The sequence below is a fragment of the Cebus imitator genome, unplaced genomic scaffold (genome assembly GCF_001604975.1).
Source record: "Cebus imitator isolate Cc_AM_T3 unplaced genomic scaffold, Cebus_imitator-1.0 Scaffold562, whole genome shotgun sequence".
NCBI lineage: Eukaryota > Metazoa > Chordata > Mammalia > Primates > Cebidae > Cebus > Cebus imitator.
This window is the reverse complement of record NW_016107877.1, coordinates 481453-497313: the sequence shown is the minus strand read 5'-3', so window position 1 is coordinate 497313 and position 15861 is coordinate 481453. Positions and strand designations below refer to the sequence as shown.

Below are 15861 nucleotides of genomic sequence, written 5' to 3'. Positions count from 1 at the left end.
TAAGAGATAGAAAAATGAGTACACCTTCAGGAAAGAAGAGTTCTGCGTAAACACCTGGAGCCTAGTGGTAGGAAGTGGTCATAATTTGTCTCTTGCCTTAACCCTTTCAAAGATTCATCAGACCAGAAGTTGGAAATTCACGTAATCGGTGAAATGTTACTTTTCTCATTTAATACAACAGAAATTTTTCTTTACAAAAAAAGAAGAAAAATTATATCTTATTACTCACCCATTTCCTAGGTCTGCCTCGTGGCCGTTTTTCTCCAGTGGCTTCTGCTTTCTGCAAATGAAAAAGGAAGTCATTATGTTTCCTACCTGACATTGTTTGTAAGTACTGCACCAAGGGACACATTTGAAGTAAGAATGTTTTGCTTTACAGATGATGTATCAGGGTTGTTTTAACAAACTCCATCTCCTCTAAGGTTAATCTTTTCCCACACTTTTGAGTAGATTCTTCTTCATTACATGATGTAAAGAGGCATCTATGCAACCCCTCACCCTAAAATACTCTTGCTATAGTGATTTTTTCTGAAATACATGAAAATGCTTTTTTTAAAAAGCGATTTTGCTTTTATTTCTGTCCATATTAAAAAAAAATCCCCACATTCTATAACTACACAAATTAGTATTTTAGAAAATTAATATTTCTTAAGATGATCAAGATTCTTTCCATGCCACAAGTAAAGTTGCAAAAATTAATATTGATATATTGCTTTACAATTTACAAAGCTCTTCTACCTATACTGGTAGTCAAAAACAAGTCTAAATGTAAAAAAGAATACGCAAGCATTCTAATTCAAAATAACAAAGATTTGCACACTTCTACATGGTTAATTTATTGTTTCTTGCCTGAAACAATCACCTGTCAATCAGTTCACCTAAAGCAGAGAGAGAAAAAAAAAAAAAAGCAGGCAGAAATCATCAGTTTGTCCCAGTGACGGAAACTGTATGTGCCTAGAAATAATGATTAATTAAAAATGTACTTTATTAACAATTCCACACTTAACACGAATACGCTTTTATCTTGAGTGTTTGTTTCACTGCTTTAACTTCGTAGAAGATTTTTCTGGTATCACAGTTGTTAACATTATCTATAAAGCAATTAGTTTTTCTGTTTTTGTCAGCCCTACTCCAATCTTCAAACATAACAACACACCAATGCACACACATACCACATACATCTATAAAAACATGCATACATTCATACTTTTTAGGATAAAAAAAAGCTTAGCACATATTGTTCCATGTATAAGAATCATCCACAGCTATATTAACACACAAATACGGGTAACCTGAACCAGGATACCTTGTTTCACATTTTACTTCTGTTATCGGAGTCAGCAGCCAGTGGGGCACTTGGTACAGTGATACTGACTGTCTACACTGCCAAATGAAATTTTTCTCTTTTTCTCTTCAATCTGCCTGGTAAAAATAGATTTACATGATAGTTGACAAATAGATAGATGGATAGGCAGGCAGCAGACACACAGGTAGATAACAGAAAAATAAGCCACAACATTTCTCACCAAATAGTATCTCCCTGATCTGGCATTACTAGGTCAACAGGTCCCATGAACTAACCACAGGTCCCATGAACTAACCCAAACTCTATGTGATTATAATATTAGCTCACACTTACTGAGCATTTAAAATATCCCAGGCACTTAATCCTTACAGCAGCCTTATGAAGTGGGTATTCTCATTTCTCTTATTTTGTAGATGAGCAACTAAGTCTTAGATAGGTTAGGTATACAACTGGCTCAAGGTCACACACAAAGTGGCAGACCTGGGATTTGAACCCCGTTTTGTCTAACTCTAAAGACTGTGCTCCTATCCTTTTAACAATGCTACTCCCCCTTAGGATACAGGCATTTGCTACCATAAAACATACGTTAGGAGACTAAAATTGTCACTGATTCAGTTAATTTCCCAGAACAAAAGGAAACCTGGTAGCCTTTTGGAGTTCTATCTAACCATCAGATTTGTACCCTCTGAATCATTGTTTATTACTTTTGAATGGCTCCACAAGGGAATCATTTATTGTCAGAGGTCATTGTCTTACCTTCAGTTCCAAGGGCATGAATTGAGTGAAAGCCCAGAGTGCCAAGTAAATCATACCCTCTTCAGAGCATTGCCTCATGGAGAGAGGGAGGTGTCCTGAGAAGATCACAGACTCTACCTTGGAAAGTTTAGATTCCAATTCCTGTTCTGCCATTTTAGTTTTATGACTTTGGGCAGGTCCTTGAAGACCTCAATTTGGTTTCATCTGTAAAATGGAGATGACACTTCCTGTGAGACATCATTCCTCGAGGTACTTAAAAGTGCCTGCCTCCCATGAGGTGCTCCGTGTAAGTGTTCTTTCACTCCTAACTAGATGGAACCCTTAAAGGGAGTTTTTCTTCAAGTTAGTTCCCTCTCACAGAAGGTTTGGTCAATGCAAGTATTCCATGACACCCATCTGTCACCTTTAGAATGAAGCTTTTAAGGAATCCTTTGGCTATTGCATAGTGAGTTATACACAAGTACAGAGTTCTCTAGCACAGAAGCAGCATCTGACTTAATCTTTGGGAGCAACTGTTAAGATTGCACAGTTTACCCAGTAGTAAATTATACAAACGTGGAAAATAGAAATCCTTTTTAATGGGAATGGGGGTGCAAAGTGGGGGTGGGAGAAGGAGGCTATTGACTTTAGGAACTAACAGTGCTACACCAGGCTTTTTCTGTGAGGTTGTTATGTTTCAGGGGCCATGATGCAATCCTGGTGTATCAAAATCTATTGAAGGGAGAGGTTTGTTTTGTTTTTTTTTTCTAAAAGGGTTTCACTGCATTTCAAAGTCAGAAAACGCAAATCTCTCAAAAACAGAAAAAGCCCTGCACATGAGTTTTAAATGAGCATCTCATTTATAAAAAGCCTATTGAGAAATAAAATTTGCACCATTAACTGAAGGGCACAATATCACGATTATCACTCGGACTTGTTAAAAGCAAACTTGCTCCTTGGTCGTTCAGGCCAGTGTTACATGTAAACTGAAACCCTCTTCTGAGACTAAATCTAGGAGAAACACATTAGCTGTGCTATGTGGCGACGATCTGGGAGGTTTTCATTGTTCTTTAAAACCCACATTATTCAATCATTCTAATCAAACTCCACAAAGTCTGCAAAACAAGTTAGGGTTTCAGTTTGTAAACCAACTTAGATCCAGGATTTTTGCATATTGGAAAACACCAGCTTTAGTATTGTTTTCCTGTGTTTAATGCTCTTCGGGATATTATTTTTCAAAAAAGACAAACAAAACATTCAGGGGGCTTGTTTTGTTTTAACATATGCAATACTGTAGAAGAGTATATTTGGTTTTCCTTTGCCAGAATAGAATTTGGTTTTATACTGCAAACCCATGTATAACAGACATAACTAATTCCATTTATTGTTCACATCGAGAGAAAAGGGAGAGATGGTAGGAATTCTCATTTGTAAGAACTGAAATTTCAGACTCTTACCAGCACTATTACACTAATATTTACAACAATCATATCTCATTAAGAGTGTCATTTACCCCTTGCTTGCGCTCATTCATATGTTTTATGTTTTACGTTTTAGATTCAAAACTGTATACTTAATTTTATGAGATATTTAGAAGCAAGTCCATGAGGATTGGGAGAAATGTTAAATGGGAAATATGATTATTTTTTTCTCTAAGAAGTTTTGGTACTCCAGGCTCTTCAATGTACTGCACATTTTAAAAACGAATTAGGAAAGAAATTAGCAAACACATCTCTTGAGCTTAAAAACAGTGCTTAGCACTACTGCCTGGTGTACAGGACGTGTTCACTACATGCTTGTTGAGGAAGGGAGGGAGGGAGGCAGAGAGAGAGGAAGAAAGGGAGAAAGGGAGGAAGAAAGGGAGGAAGGAAGGAAGGAAAGAAGGAAGGGAGGGAGGGAGGGAAAGGAAGGAAAAAGGAAGAAGGAAGAGGAGAGGGAGGGAGGGCAAGAGAAAACGAAGAAAGAAAGGAAGGAAATGTGTTTATATTATATATGTGGCTTAGTTCCCTCTTCAGAATTCCAGAGTTCAGTAAAACTTTAGAAATAATTTCACCTAGCCCTCTCATTTAACAAAGAAGAAAATTTCTGGATTTGCTGCAATCCCCAAAGACATAGCGCTGTGATCTATTTGGGAGCCAGAAGTCTTGGTGGGTATCAGTCACAGAAGGTATACATTTCCAATCCTTTTATAACCTTTGGAGTGGCCCTTCAAAGGTCTCTCAAAGCCTAATTTCCAACCTGCATTTCAGGTCACTGGAGATAACAGAAATCTACCTGGTAACAAATATTTTACAGAACATTCAGCAGCACACAGTAGTAGAAAGAGTCCAAGCTTTAGAATTAAAGTGAATTCAAACCCATGTGCTACCATTTACTAGAGTTGAGTATCAGACATGTCCTGGTTTACATCGTTGAATCACAGTTTTCTCATTTGTGGAATGAACGCCACAATGCCTAAATCAGAGGATTAAAGGAGCTAATATACATGTAAAAAGCCTGACAAAAGCTATGGCATTTAGCAAGTAGTCAAATGTAATTTGTTTGCCCTCCCCTTATTTTAAAATGCTACCCACAAAAATAATACTTACCAATTCTATAAGTTTTCCAAAATGACTGTCCACGTATTATCTTACTTAAGTAGGGCAGGGCAGCTGTTACTTCCCCTATTTTACAAACGGGAGATTAAACAACCTGCCCATGTTCACAGGTAGTAGAACTGAGACCCAATCGGACTTCAAGGCAGTAAAGTGTCTGTTTTTTGGACAGCTATTCCCGTATAAAATAAAACTGCTATGGGAAAATTTAAAAAATAGAAGATAACCTTCTAGGGTGAAAATCAAATTAATTAAAGCAATATATTTCCAAGTTTCCTATAAACACATGGGCAAGAAGCAGAGGTTAGAAACTAAGAATAATTCAATTCTGACTTCACAGTCAGGTATAGATGGCTATTAATTTTTTGCTATTATAGGTTCTCTCATAGTATTTTTTTATGTACTGTGATACAGCCAGAATTCCCCTATTGCAAATTCATCAGTGCATCTGTACAAAAAAAGGACTAGAAAAATATTTGGTGTGATGGTGCCCTGTTTTGTTTGCCTGTATCTTGATTTGCATGAAGCCCACTATCCAAAGCCTAGAAAGCACATTCTATTTCCTTCAGATGCTATTTTTAAATATATAAACAGTATAAATCAACGTACACTGACATCAGTCAACTATATCAATCAGTCCTACTAAGCACTGAGGAAATTCTCATTTTATCTTTTTGATAATCCAGTACTGTGAGTTTCCCAATTTTATATGCAACACTTTTAGCCTTGAAAAGACATTACGAGTTGCTATCACAATACATTTTCCAATAGGAAACATAAGTAACTCCCATCACCCACTGTAGTTCCTGCTTATTACCGAAGTTAGCCCTTACTGTCGACTCTGGTATGTCCTTATTTTGCGCATGCTTATCTTCCTGTATACAAACACTAAGTTAAAACCAAAGCCAGAATGACAAGCAAAGTTATCATTTTCAAAGTTTAGGATTCTCCTCCAAGTCTTCCCTCTACCTCTTTTGTAATCAGAAAAATCAATAGCAATGATACAAGAGATCATTGCTATTGCTCACAGGAGTTACCTTCTGAGCAAACATTATCCTAGACAAAAGAGAATGCCTGCACTACTCTTCCCTAAATTAAATAGAATATGCCATTCAAAATTGCTCAGTGCATTAAAACAATGTGAAATAACACAATGCGCTAACAGATAGTTCTCCATTTCCCCTTTTCTCCTGGTTGGCAGAACAAAGATTCATAACTAAAACCTTCAGAATCTGGGACAGTGAAATTAAATTCAGTTTCCACCTTGTGCCTTCTGCTCTGGGAACTGCAGAAAGTCAAGTAACAAGACAAGACAGGTTTGAATGATTTAACCGACATAAAGTGCTCTTCAACATCCATCTATTCTCAAGAAAGAACTGAAATGCAATGGAATACCAATCTGGTATATTCTATCTTCTCAGCAAAACGATCTGTTGAGAACTTGAGATAAAAATGAGCCAGGAATGTAGGTCAGCCAGAGAAATGAGAAGCCTTCAAGTTCAGAAGAGTTCAGAAGGATGAGAGCTTCCAGAGAAGTAGAACTATGGGTCCCTTGAAATAAAATTACTTCATAAGATAACTCAAATGTATTTTAATCTCCCATATTTGGATCATAATCTGTGAGGATTTAAAGCACTGCCAGATAGAATGTGCTGATGCATTAAGTCAGGCTTTGTCTTCCCTGGCAAAATGAAAGAAAAAATGAGTCAATTGTTTACGTAAGTCAGCCTAAAATATCAAGATAATGGAACAACAATTGGGCTTTACTTAATTGCACCTGCCTGAATTCATTTGTATCCTCAGATAGGGCCCTGAATCCCACAGTGAAACTTACCTGCCCATTGAAACACAGAGGAATTAAACTAAATCATAGTTATTTAATTTAGAAGCCTTAGGCCAGAATTATATGATAACTTACAATGTTACCTTTCTTAACTCACCTATAATAATGCCTTTGGTTTCTCCCTTGAATTAGGCCTGCTATATTCTGAAGAAATTTCTGTCCTCACTCAGCATCTATGCTGAATGATTTATCTGAAATGGTAACTAAAACTCATCTTCTCTCTTCCTAAAACATCCATGATTGGTGTTGGTAATGATTATGAAAAGCAAACCACATTTCTAGGAGTGTAAATGATTAGGAAGAGCATGGAGTAGTCTTTACAGTATCTAATTAATTCAGGCCTTCTTTTTACAGCAAATTGAACATAGAGATTAAACATTTGCTCTGAACACATTATTTTAACTATAGCTACTTTATCTAGATATTTTCATTCTGTACTTTGCTCCCTAGATCTGGCCATTACACCTAAAGTCAAAAGGGTGGTAAAGCAAACATATGACATGATGAAGTAGGGTTATCTTACACCTGAGACCTTTTTTCAAAATTTTCATTATCTTTCCAATAAAATTTAATTCAACCTCAGAAAAAAAAAATTTTCCTAAAAATATGTGAATGAGAATTGGCTTAGAATTTTTTAATGAATTTGATTTGAGATCTTCAACACTGAAGGATTAGTGACAACCCCTCCAGTATTGTCATGATTAAAAAAAATACAACAAAACCCTAAACTAAAGGAGATTATAACTTCTTTCTCTCTAAACATTTGGGAGCTGTGAAAATGCTAAGATTTCCATCCAGCACAATGAGGAGAGTAAAGCAAAGCAAAACAAAACAAAAAAGGAAATTAAGACATAACTGGTTATAGGTGTATCTCAGACCAAAAAATAAATAAAAGGGTAAAGATATGCTCACACAGACATATACACACATGGACAAATTAATTATTCAGGAAAACGTTAACTTCTGATTTCTTTTCTTTTATTCAGGTAACTATATGAAGCTTATTCAAGGACAAATTTTAAGCACTCAGATTGGAGTTCTGAGAAATGACTAGCATTGTCACACAATGGTCATGCATAGCAATTAGTTTTAATGGAATATTAAGTAGACTGAAGAATAATTATATTCTCTTCCAAAAGTTCCAAAAACAGCAAATTGTGTTTTTATAAATATGTTTGTTTTACATATAATATAAATTAATTTTCTACTGCATATGATTTGAAATTAAAGTGATGGCTAATTTGGTAGTCATTCACTTGGTCTTGCAATATTCTGCATGTATTGTCCAGTTTCACACTGTTAATTTTCTAATAAACAGTTTTGTTTTCAAATGTCCCAAGGCCAGTTGCTGAGTCCAAATATAAACTTTGTTAGTCAAGAAACTCCAAGCAGCAAGAAATTTTAAGCATATAACCATCAGGATTTCAGTGTGCACTGTAGATCCTCTAATTTTAGTATTCTTTCTTCTCACATACTTACCAGTCTTTGCAATGTATTTTTCACTGTGATGGGTCTCAGTTTACAGGAAAACACCCACTTTGTTACTCACAGAAGACTTCTCATATCTACTCTGGTCAGTCTCACGGGGTATGTTTATCTTATGTGCTATGAACAATATAATTTTTTCTAAAAAGATTTGCATTTCAAAATCCTGACAAACATATGTTTTGTTAGAATACTATATATGCTTAATAAACAAATATGTTTGAAAATCTTGTTTATATAGAATAGTAACATACTCAACAAATTCTGATTTGAAAGTGAAAATACCCTAAGTTTACACATGCCATGAACAATTCATCAATGTCATTCATTATTTTGCAAGGTATTATCTTCTCCAGATGAAGCGTAATTTATAAAACTGAAGACAAATAACAGTAATGTTATGGGCAAATGTATTTATTCATTTTTATTACAAGAGGGATTTTTATAATAGCATTGTGGGAAATAATGGTGTCTGAAAGAATGAAAGATTCTAGAGAAGGACTTCTTTAGTAAAAAGAAAGCCTACTTCTGTTTTGGACATTGGAATAATGTATACATACACATGAAAAATTTTCAGAAAGATGAGTGGCCTGGGGGGTCATTTACAAATGCCTGTCACTAGAGTCACTAAAAATAAATCCACCCTTATTTAGGAATAGATCAACTTAAAAAATTTTGCTTTAGGTGGTAAATTAGGCAGAGTTCTTAGCTTCCCTTTTCTCAATACAAATTTCCTTAGTCATGGTAAGCTTTTTAAAATGAAGAGGAGGTTATGGGAATATTTCCTTCTATTCATTCAGAAAACATGGAATACAGTGAAACATGGGAGACAATTTATTTTCCTTTTTAGTATTGAATGTCAAATTACTTATTTATGGTGAAATTTAAAGATTTCTTCCTAGGAGATATTATCATGATGGATTTTTCAGAGGAATTACAGCATGACTTAAACGTATGTTAGCCACCTCACAAGATATTCCTTTGTGCAACTCCTTAGAATAAAAGTAAATTAGGTAAACTCCACACTTATGCAACATAGAAAAACTCCTTGGTAAAATCAGTCCTTTTTAGTTAATTTACAAATGAGGTAAAATGAAACAAAGTATTCATATTAGGAATACCAGATTACACATTGCCATTTTTAAATAACATGGTCACTTAGAGTTATTTTAAAGTTTATTGATTGATTATGAAATACAATTAAATCTAAACTCTAAGAAGCAATTAAATTTAAATATATTAGAAATATGCTCCCTTGATTCTGTTCAAAACTGTTAATACAGACAAGAACTCATAATTACTTCCTAAAACTTTATATGTGCTGTTAGTTGCTGTGGCAGCGTACAACACTGAAAACCATCACACATATTACAGTTCGTACCCAAAGTCACAGAGAAAACCACACAAAACATGAATCCCCAAACAATGAGCATATAGTCCTTTCTAACAAATACTGTACATGGTGTACTCAAATCCATTGAAAAGGTGTATCCAAATTTACTTCTGATTTTTGAAACTTTGTTCTCAATTACTATACAAACCTACAAATAAAATGCAGAAACTTTTTCCCCCAATTTATTTATAAAGCCAGAAAAGTGACTGGTACTTCTCTATACATGCATTAACCTTGACATAGTTCCTCTTTGCTAGCTTAAACACGGCCAACCTTAAGTCATCTTAAACTGCAAGTTTAAATTTATTAAGAAAACTGAATGTCACACTTAACTGGGTTGTATTCTGCCTAAAAAGAGATATTAAATGAGCCAAATATTTGTTTAAAAAAAGTCTCATTGTCCAATTCAGACAACTCTATGTTGATGAAAGGCTTTTTGAGATTATACTATATCACAGGTTTATTGTGAAACAAACAGTATACTTTATTATCACAATTAAAGCTGTAAAATTCACAAATTTTTTCCACTATCCCACAGCTAGATTTACTTCTAATTATCATCTATTTGGCAAAGTACTTTACTAGGGGGATTTGCTGTGCAGTAGCCATATAATAAACACAAAGTAAATGAATCTCTATCATTTTTCAGAGGTAATTGCAAAAACTTTACCACCAGACAAAATCTATAGTTTTGATTTGTTTTTAACTGTTTACAACTGGTACAAATATTAATTGTGTCATTCTCCACCCCCCTTCCTTCCTCACTTCTACCCCTGTTTTAAGGTTCAAATTATTTGATAGCTGTTTGTTTGTTTCAAAACAAGACTGTTAAGTATCTTCATAAACTTTTAATGCTGAGCACCTACTTAGAAAAAACGTTAACCCCCATCTAACTAATGTTAAATGTAGGAAATGAGTCTTGGGTTACCCAGTTGGGACAAGTTTCTAGGTGCAGAGTTAGAATGGGAAAGTTACAGGGAGGCTCCTGTAGTCGTTGATGAAGTTAGGAGAGCTTGACTTGAGAAATCTCACCTTTTGAGCTGCTTTAGAGGGACTCTTGTTTTTGCTGCCTTTAGGTCTTCCCCTGGGTCTCTTAGGAGAGGGCTCACCGGTTGGTTCCTAATTGTGAGGGAAAAAAAATGCTGTTGTGGCAAGAACGTCTGAAAGAAATTGACCCTGACTCTTTAGCTATATTTTCTGCATGTGTTGGTCAAAAGAGCTGTTGGAACACATTCAGTTCAAGCATAAATGGATGATGATGGTACAGAGTTTACAGAAAGAGGAAATAACTATACTTTTAATCCAAGGGTTCAAAGAGGAAACTCTATTTTGTATATGAAAACTAGATTCTACTTCGAACCTAAAATGGTAACAAAGGCTGAAGAGGCTGCATGTTCTAGAAAGAAAGTCATATACTTTTAAGGTGTAAAATTTACAGGGCTGTGCATCTGGCAACTCATAGGAATAATAAGCATTTTAAACGAATACCACTCTCCATTATACTAGCATTTCAAACAGAAATATGAAGCTAACATCATAGATGTTTCAACAATCTTCCATATTGAAAAGGTGGCTTTTAATCATCTTTGTATACCTGCCTTCTAGGTGGATTATGATTCAACTGACACTTTCTGAGTGAAATGCTGAAGCAATTATTCAAGTTCTTCAATTCAAAATAACTCCATTCCCCCTAAAATTTCCAAATAATTATGGTAAATATATGGTGGGAGGTTTTGCTTGAATTATCTAGTTAATCGCTTCAATTCTCCACTTCCTTTTGGAGATGCTGGCATGGTCTCCAGTCTAAATTTAAATATCTTTTGATAAAAATAAACATTTTCTTCAAAACTCTCTTTTGAGAAAAGTCTTACGGGGGTGTAGTGGAGAAATCTAAAAGGAGGTAAAAATAAGGAGGAATAGAGTGTCCGGGAATGAGAAATGGAAGCAATCACTAGGTTTAGCAAAACTTCCAATGGCTCCTATGCCAAGTAGTAAATACTCAAGTGGTTAAGAGAATGCGATGATTAATATTCCAGATCCCAAATATTTATCCAATGAATCATCTATTCACATTTCATTCAGATTTGGTGATTAAGTGAGACTAATTAACTTAAAACCCATGAAAGTCCTCAATGAAAATTCGCATCCCATTTAGAGAATCCGGGGAAGGTTCCCTGCAAGCTTCTGTTGGGACCACTAGCACCAGTGGGCACATCGAGAGCAAACACATCGGAGACACATTTTTCTTTCTTTGTGAACTCTGCCTTAACTCAAAGGTAAAGCATCCAATCACCTCCAGACTCCATTGTAATTTCTTTTCGAATTTTTTTTGAAGGGGGGGGGACAATTAGTGAGTCAGAGAGAGCTGGGTGGCGAGTGGGAAACAAGTGGGGGAGGGCAGAAACTTCCTGGGAGGTGTAAAACAGGATCCAAATGCCGTGTAAAGTGTCGCTAGGGCAGAGCGGGAAAACACAGGGGCCTCTAAATCGGCTTGTTTCCTTTGATGATTTCAAAAAGGTACAACGCTCAATTTTTCTAAAATGCACTGGCAAGCAACATTGTTCAATTTCCTCACCTTGCTCTCGGGCGGCTTTGGGACTCTGGGATTATTTTCTAATCAGCCTGTTTGCCACGAAGGAAGCGAATTAAGGCTAAGGAGCGAGCAAGTTTTAAAGCCCGAGGAAGTGGAGTTTAAATGTTCTCAATAGACATATCCCGCTCCAACTCTGCCCGCCGCAGCTTGGAAATCACAGCGAACAAAACCCCCAGCACTGAGCGCTGCGCGCAGCTCTGCAAGCGCCGGCTGCACGCTTAATTGGTTGCATCCGCAGACAAAACCCTCCACTCCGCGGGGTCCCGGGCGCCCCTCGATCGTCCCCTACCCAACCATCGGCCACTGGCCTAGGAAAAGAACATTTAATGGCTGCAGCTCAGAGGCGCGGGATCCAGGGGCAAAAAGGGGACCCGGCGCCTGACGAGGAAGAGACCCTGGCTACGCTGCACTCTCTCGGACACTCCTTTCAACGCGCCCTTGGCGGGACGAGTTAACCCGGTCTCGCGGGGAACCAGGCTCCCCGGTAGCCCCTGCCCAGGGCCACCTCCGGCGGCTGCCGCACCACATTTAAAGAGCCCGAAGGGGACCAGGCAGCCGGGTCCCCATGCGTTCTTTGTCGGGAGGGCGCGAGTCTTGGGCCACCGAGAGCTTGGAGGAGGGCGCCAAGGGGGTGGCTGCGGCGCGCCAGCCCCCGACCCGCGAGCAGCCCCGGGAGGCGGGAGAAAGAGCCTCCGGCCCCCGGGACTCCAGTCCCTTCAGCCCAGATCCGCCGGAGCGCCCGGGTCCCCGGCACCTCCTTTCCCCCAAGCAGTCGCAAAACCGTCTCGGAAAGCGCCTGCGAGCCCGGGTTTGTCGGACCCCGGCCGCTTCCAGTCACCGGGCGACACCGCGCCACTCCGGGCGGTGCACAATAGCGAAAGTCCGAGGACCCGCTTCGCCCGACCCCACCTCCCGCCTTCCCCCGGCAGCCCGCCGCGGCTCCCCACCTCCCCGCCCGGAGGGGCGCTGGCGCCCCGGGGCTGCGCGGCGCACTCGTGGGGTCTCCGCCGCTCCCCCCCGCCGGTCAGCGAGCAGCGTGCGACGGCTGCGGCGACTGGGCTCCCGCGCTCCGGCCGCCCCGCGCGTGGCGGGGCCCCGGCAGGGGAGACGGAGTGGGCTGGTGCCCCCTCCGCGCCCGCGTACTGACTTGCTGCTGCTTCCTGGGGCGGCCGCGTCCTCTCTTCTGAGGCGCGGGGGCGGCAGGTTGTCCCTGGGCTGAAGTGGACGGCTGCCCAGCGCCCTCGCCGCGTGCGCTCATCCTGCCTCCCGCCGCCTCTACAGCCGCTGCAGCCGCTTCGCCTCGACCGCCCCGGGGCTGCCCAACACCTTTCGGGAGATGAGGTGATAGGGCTGCGGACGCCGGCGGGGCGAGCGCGAGCTGGCGGGCTGCGAGGGCTGCTGTTGCTTAGGCTGCCGCCGCTGCCACCATCAACACCGGACGTCCAGCGGCTGCCAAAAAAAGAAGAGGGGAGGAGGAGGAGGAGAGGAGGAGGCGCTGCCGGTGGCGGCGGCGGCGGCGGTGGGTGGGTGCCGGAGGTGGAGGTGGCGGTGGAGGTGGACGTAGCGAGAGGAGGAGGGAAGCGAGGGAGAAGGGAGAGAGGCTTTCAGGTGGCAGAGGTTCCTCTCACGGGTTGGGATCAGGAGTTGAGGGCACCGGGAGCACTTCGGAAGCGGCTTGGAAAGGGAAGAGACTAGGAGAGAATTGTGTCCCTTGAAATGTTAGGCGGGGAAAGAATTCCTCCTCCTCTTCCCCCCAACCCTGCTCCGCAGAGAGAGAGAGAGAAAGAGAGAGAGAGAGGGAGAGAGAGAGAGAGAAAAGAGATTGAGATTGAAAGTGCCTTGGGCAGTCGGAAAGCAAAGGAGGATGGGGAGATTCCGCCGGGATAGGGTCGGGCGCGGAGCACAGGCAGAGGACAGAGCAGTGGGTGGCACCGCGCCTCCTCGGGTGGCGGGAGCAGGCGGCGGCGGCGGCACCGGAGAGTCGGAGGGGGACGGGCTGCTCGCTCCTGAGTCTTGCACCAAGCGCGCGCTGCCCGGGCTGAAAGTTTTCTGAGTTCCTACCCCAAGATTCAAGTGGGATGAGTGTGTGTGAGTGTGAGTGTGTGTGGTGTGTGTGCGTGCGCGCTCTTGCGCTGGTGGGGGGGGGAGTGCCCACCTCTAATCGTGGGCGGATAAAGGGGAGGGGGCTGCGCAGGAAGAAAAGTATGAGGAGGAGGGAGGCCAGGCGGACCCCGGAGCCAAGGCGCCTGGCCGCTAGCCAGAGGCAGCGTTCGAAATACAACTGCCTCGGCGGCGGCGGCGCCCGGGTGCCACCCGGAGCCCGGCTCACGTGCTCCCACCCGGCGGCGGGGTTAAAGGGACAGGCCGGGCATCCCGGGCAGGCTCGCCGTGGGCCTAGCCCCACCCGCCGTTCGAGGTCACCCGTGGACGGTTGTCCTGGGAAGGCGCGGGAATGAGACTGTCTCGGAGCCACGTTTCGGGGCTCGGCCTTTACCTGCGCCTCCACCGTGCCGAGCCAACACTTTGCAGGAAGCATCTAGGCTGCACCCGAGGCAGCGCTGTGAGTGGGAAGGGACTGCAGTGGAGTGGAAGAGGGTCCCTGACAGCCCTACTCCGCCTCGGAATGCCCTCACCACAGAGCCTGCGGGAAGGCGAGCGCGCACATACACGGACACATGCACGCAGATACACACGAACACGCGTGTAAGCACATGCACACTTGCACGCAGATACACGTGGACACGGGGGCACGCATGCGGTTGTAAACACGCGCATTTACACACACACATACAGGCACGCAGATATGCACATTCGCAGACACGTGCAAACAATGTGCACACACAGAGCGCGCCAGCTTCTTCATTGAAATTTTTTCTCCAGGAAAGACTAGAGGCGATCGAAGTTCGCTCCCCAACCCCTCCCCGGGGATCCGACATTCGCAGGGTAAAGGGCACCTCGTAGATTCCTAAGACCACAATTGCACTAACTGCCCAACTCTCCCTTCAGTTTACCTCGATTTAACCTTCTGCCTGAGAACTCTCTTTCTGCCAAGTCCTAATTTTATAGCCTGGGCTGTTTCTGAGTTATGTGAACACCATAATGGCTACAGTCCATTTTTAAAAGGTGGAGTACATTTTTAAATGTACCTCTTTTCATCCTTGAATAACACAAAACTCCGAAAAAATTAGGTTCAGATTTTCACACATCACACCCAAAATTATTTTGGACTAATTCCAAAATAAAAACTTTCACCTGGGGAAGAATTTCTTTTTTCAAACATACAGACCACCGAGGAATAAAAACGCCTACTTTGCAGCCCTTAGCAGGAGTTAGGCACCGCCAGGTTCCGCTGTGCATGTGGAGGAGGCGCGTGTAAATGTCTGCTTTGGCGCGGCAGCGCTGATTGGTCCGCGTTGCCATTTTAAATCCATTTCCAGCTGCCCTTTGCAGAGCTGGGACACTTCTCTGCACTTTGAGTGCTCTGCAAGAACCCAGGGTTTCTCCTGGGTCTGGGAACGCTTAGCTATGATAGAGAGGGAGAGCCTCCATCCCTCCGGATGGAGCTCAGCAGCTGACTAGGGAGGGAGGGGTCTAACAGTAATCAAAGGTTTTCTGTCAGGGCTTGACTGAAAGATGGTGTCTTCATCAAAGGGATTGAAATTTCACCTAACGATTACAGTGACATTACCTAACTGCCAAGCGTGCACGTTTCAAAGCTATGATTACATATTTGCACTGTGGTGTGCACATTTTACATACACATACAAAATAGATTTCTGGGTTTGTATTTGTTTGCTTACTTTTTGCCAGGAGTAGAGAGAAATTCTGAGGGTGAATGCAGGGGAGTCACTGAGGAGTTCAGCCAGCTAGTTTTGTGCCGTACACCTTGTTATAGCCTAGGTTTTTTGTTTT

At 41.7% G+C, this 15861-nt stretch overlaps 1 protein-coding gene across 6 annotated transcripts in view; it reads right to left on the bottom strand.

The window, feature by feature from the left end:
* The window catches only part of HMGA2 (high mobility group AT-hook 2), a 136043-nt gene extending 122003 nt beyond the window's left edge, over window positions 1–14040 (bottom strand). For all 6 annotated transcript variants that reach the window (XR_005197885.1, XM_017515851.2, XM_017515854.2 and 3 more), the window contains exons 1-3: window positions 13097–14040; window positions 10389–10475; window positions 230–280 (exon numbers count right to left, since the gene is read on the bottom strand). Coding sequence is in view for 5 of the 6 variants with exons in the window: in XM_017515851.2 (XP_017371340.1) it covers window positions 230–280; window positions 10389–10475; window positions 13097–13207 (249 nt within the window). In the remaining variant the exon portion in view is untranslated. The remainder of the gene's footprint in view (window positions 1–229; window positions 281–10388; window positions 10476–13096) is intronic.
* Window positions 14041–15861: the final 1821 nt, after the last annotated feature.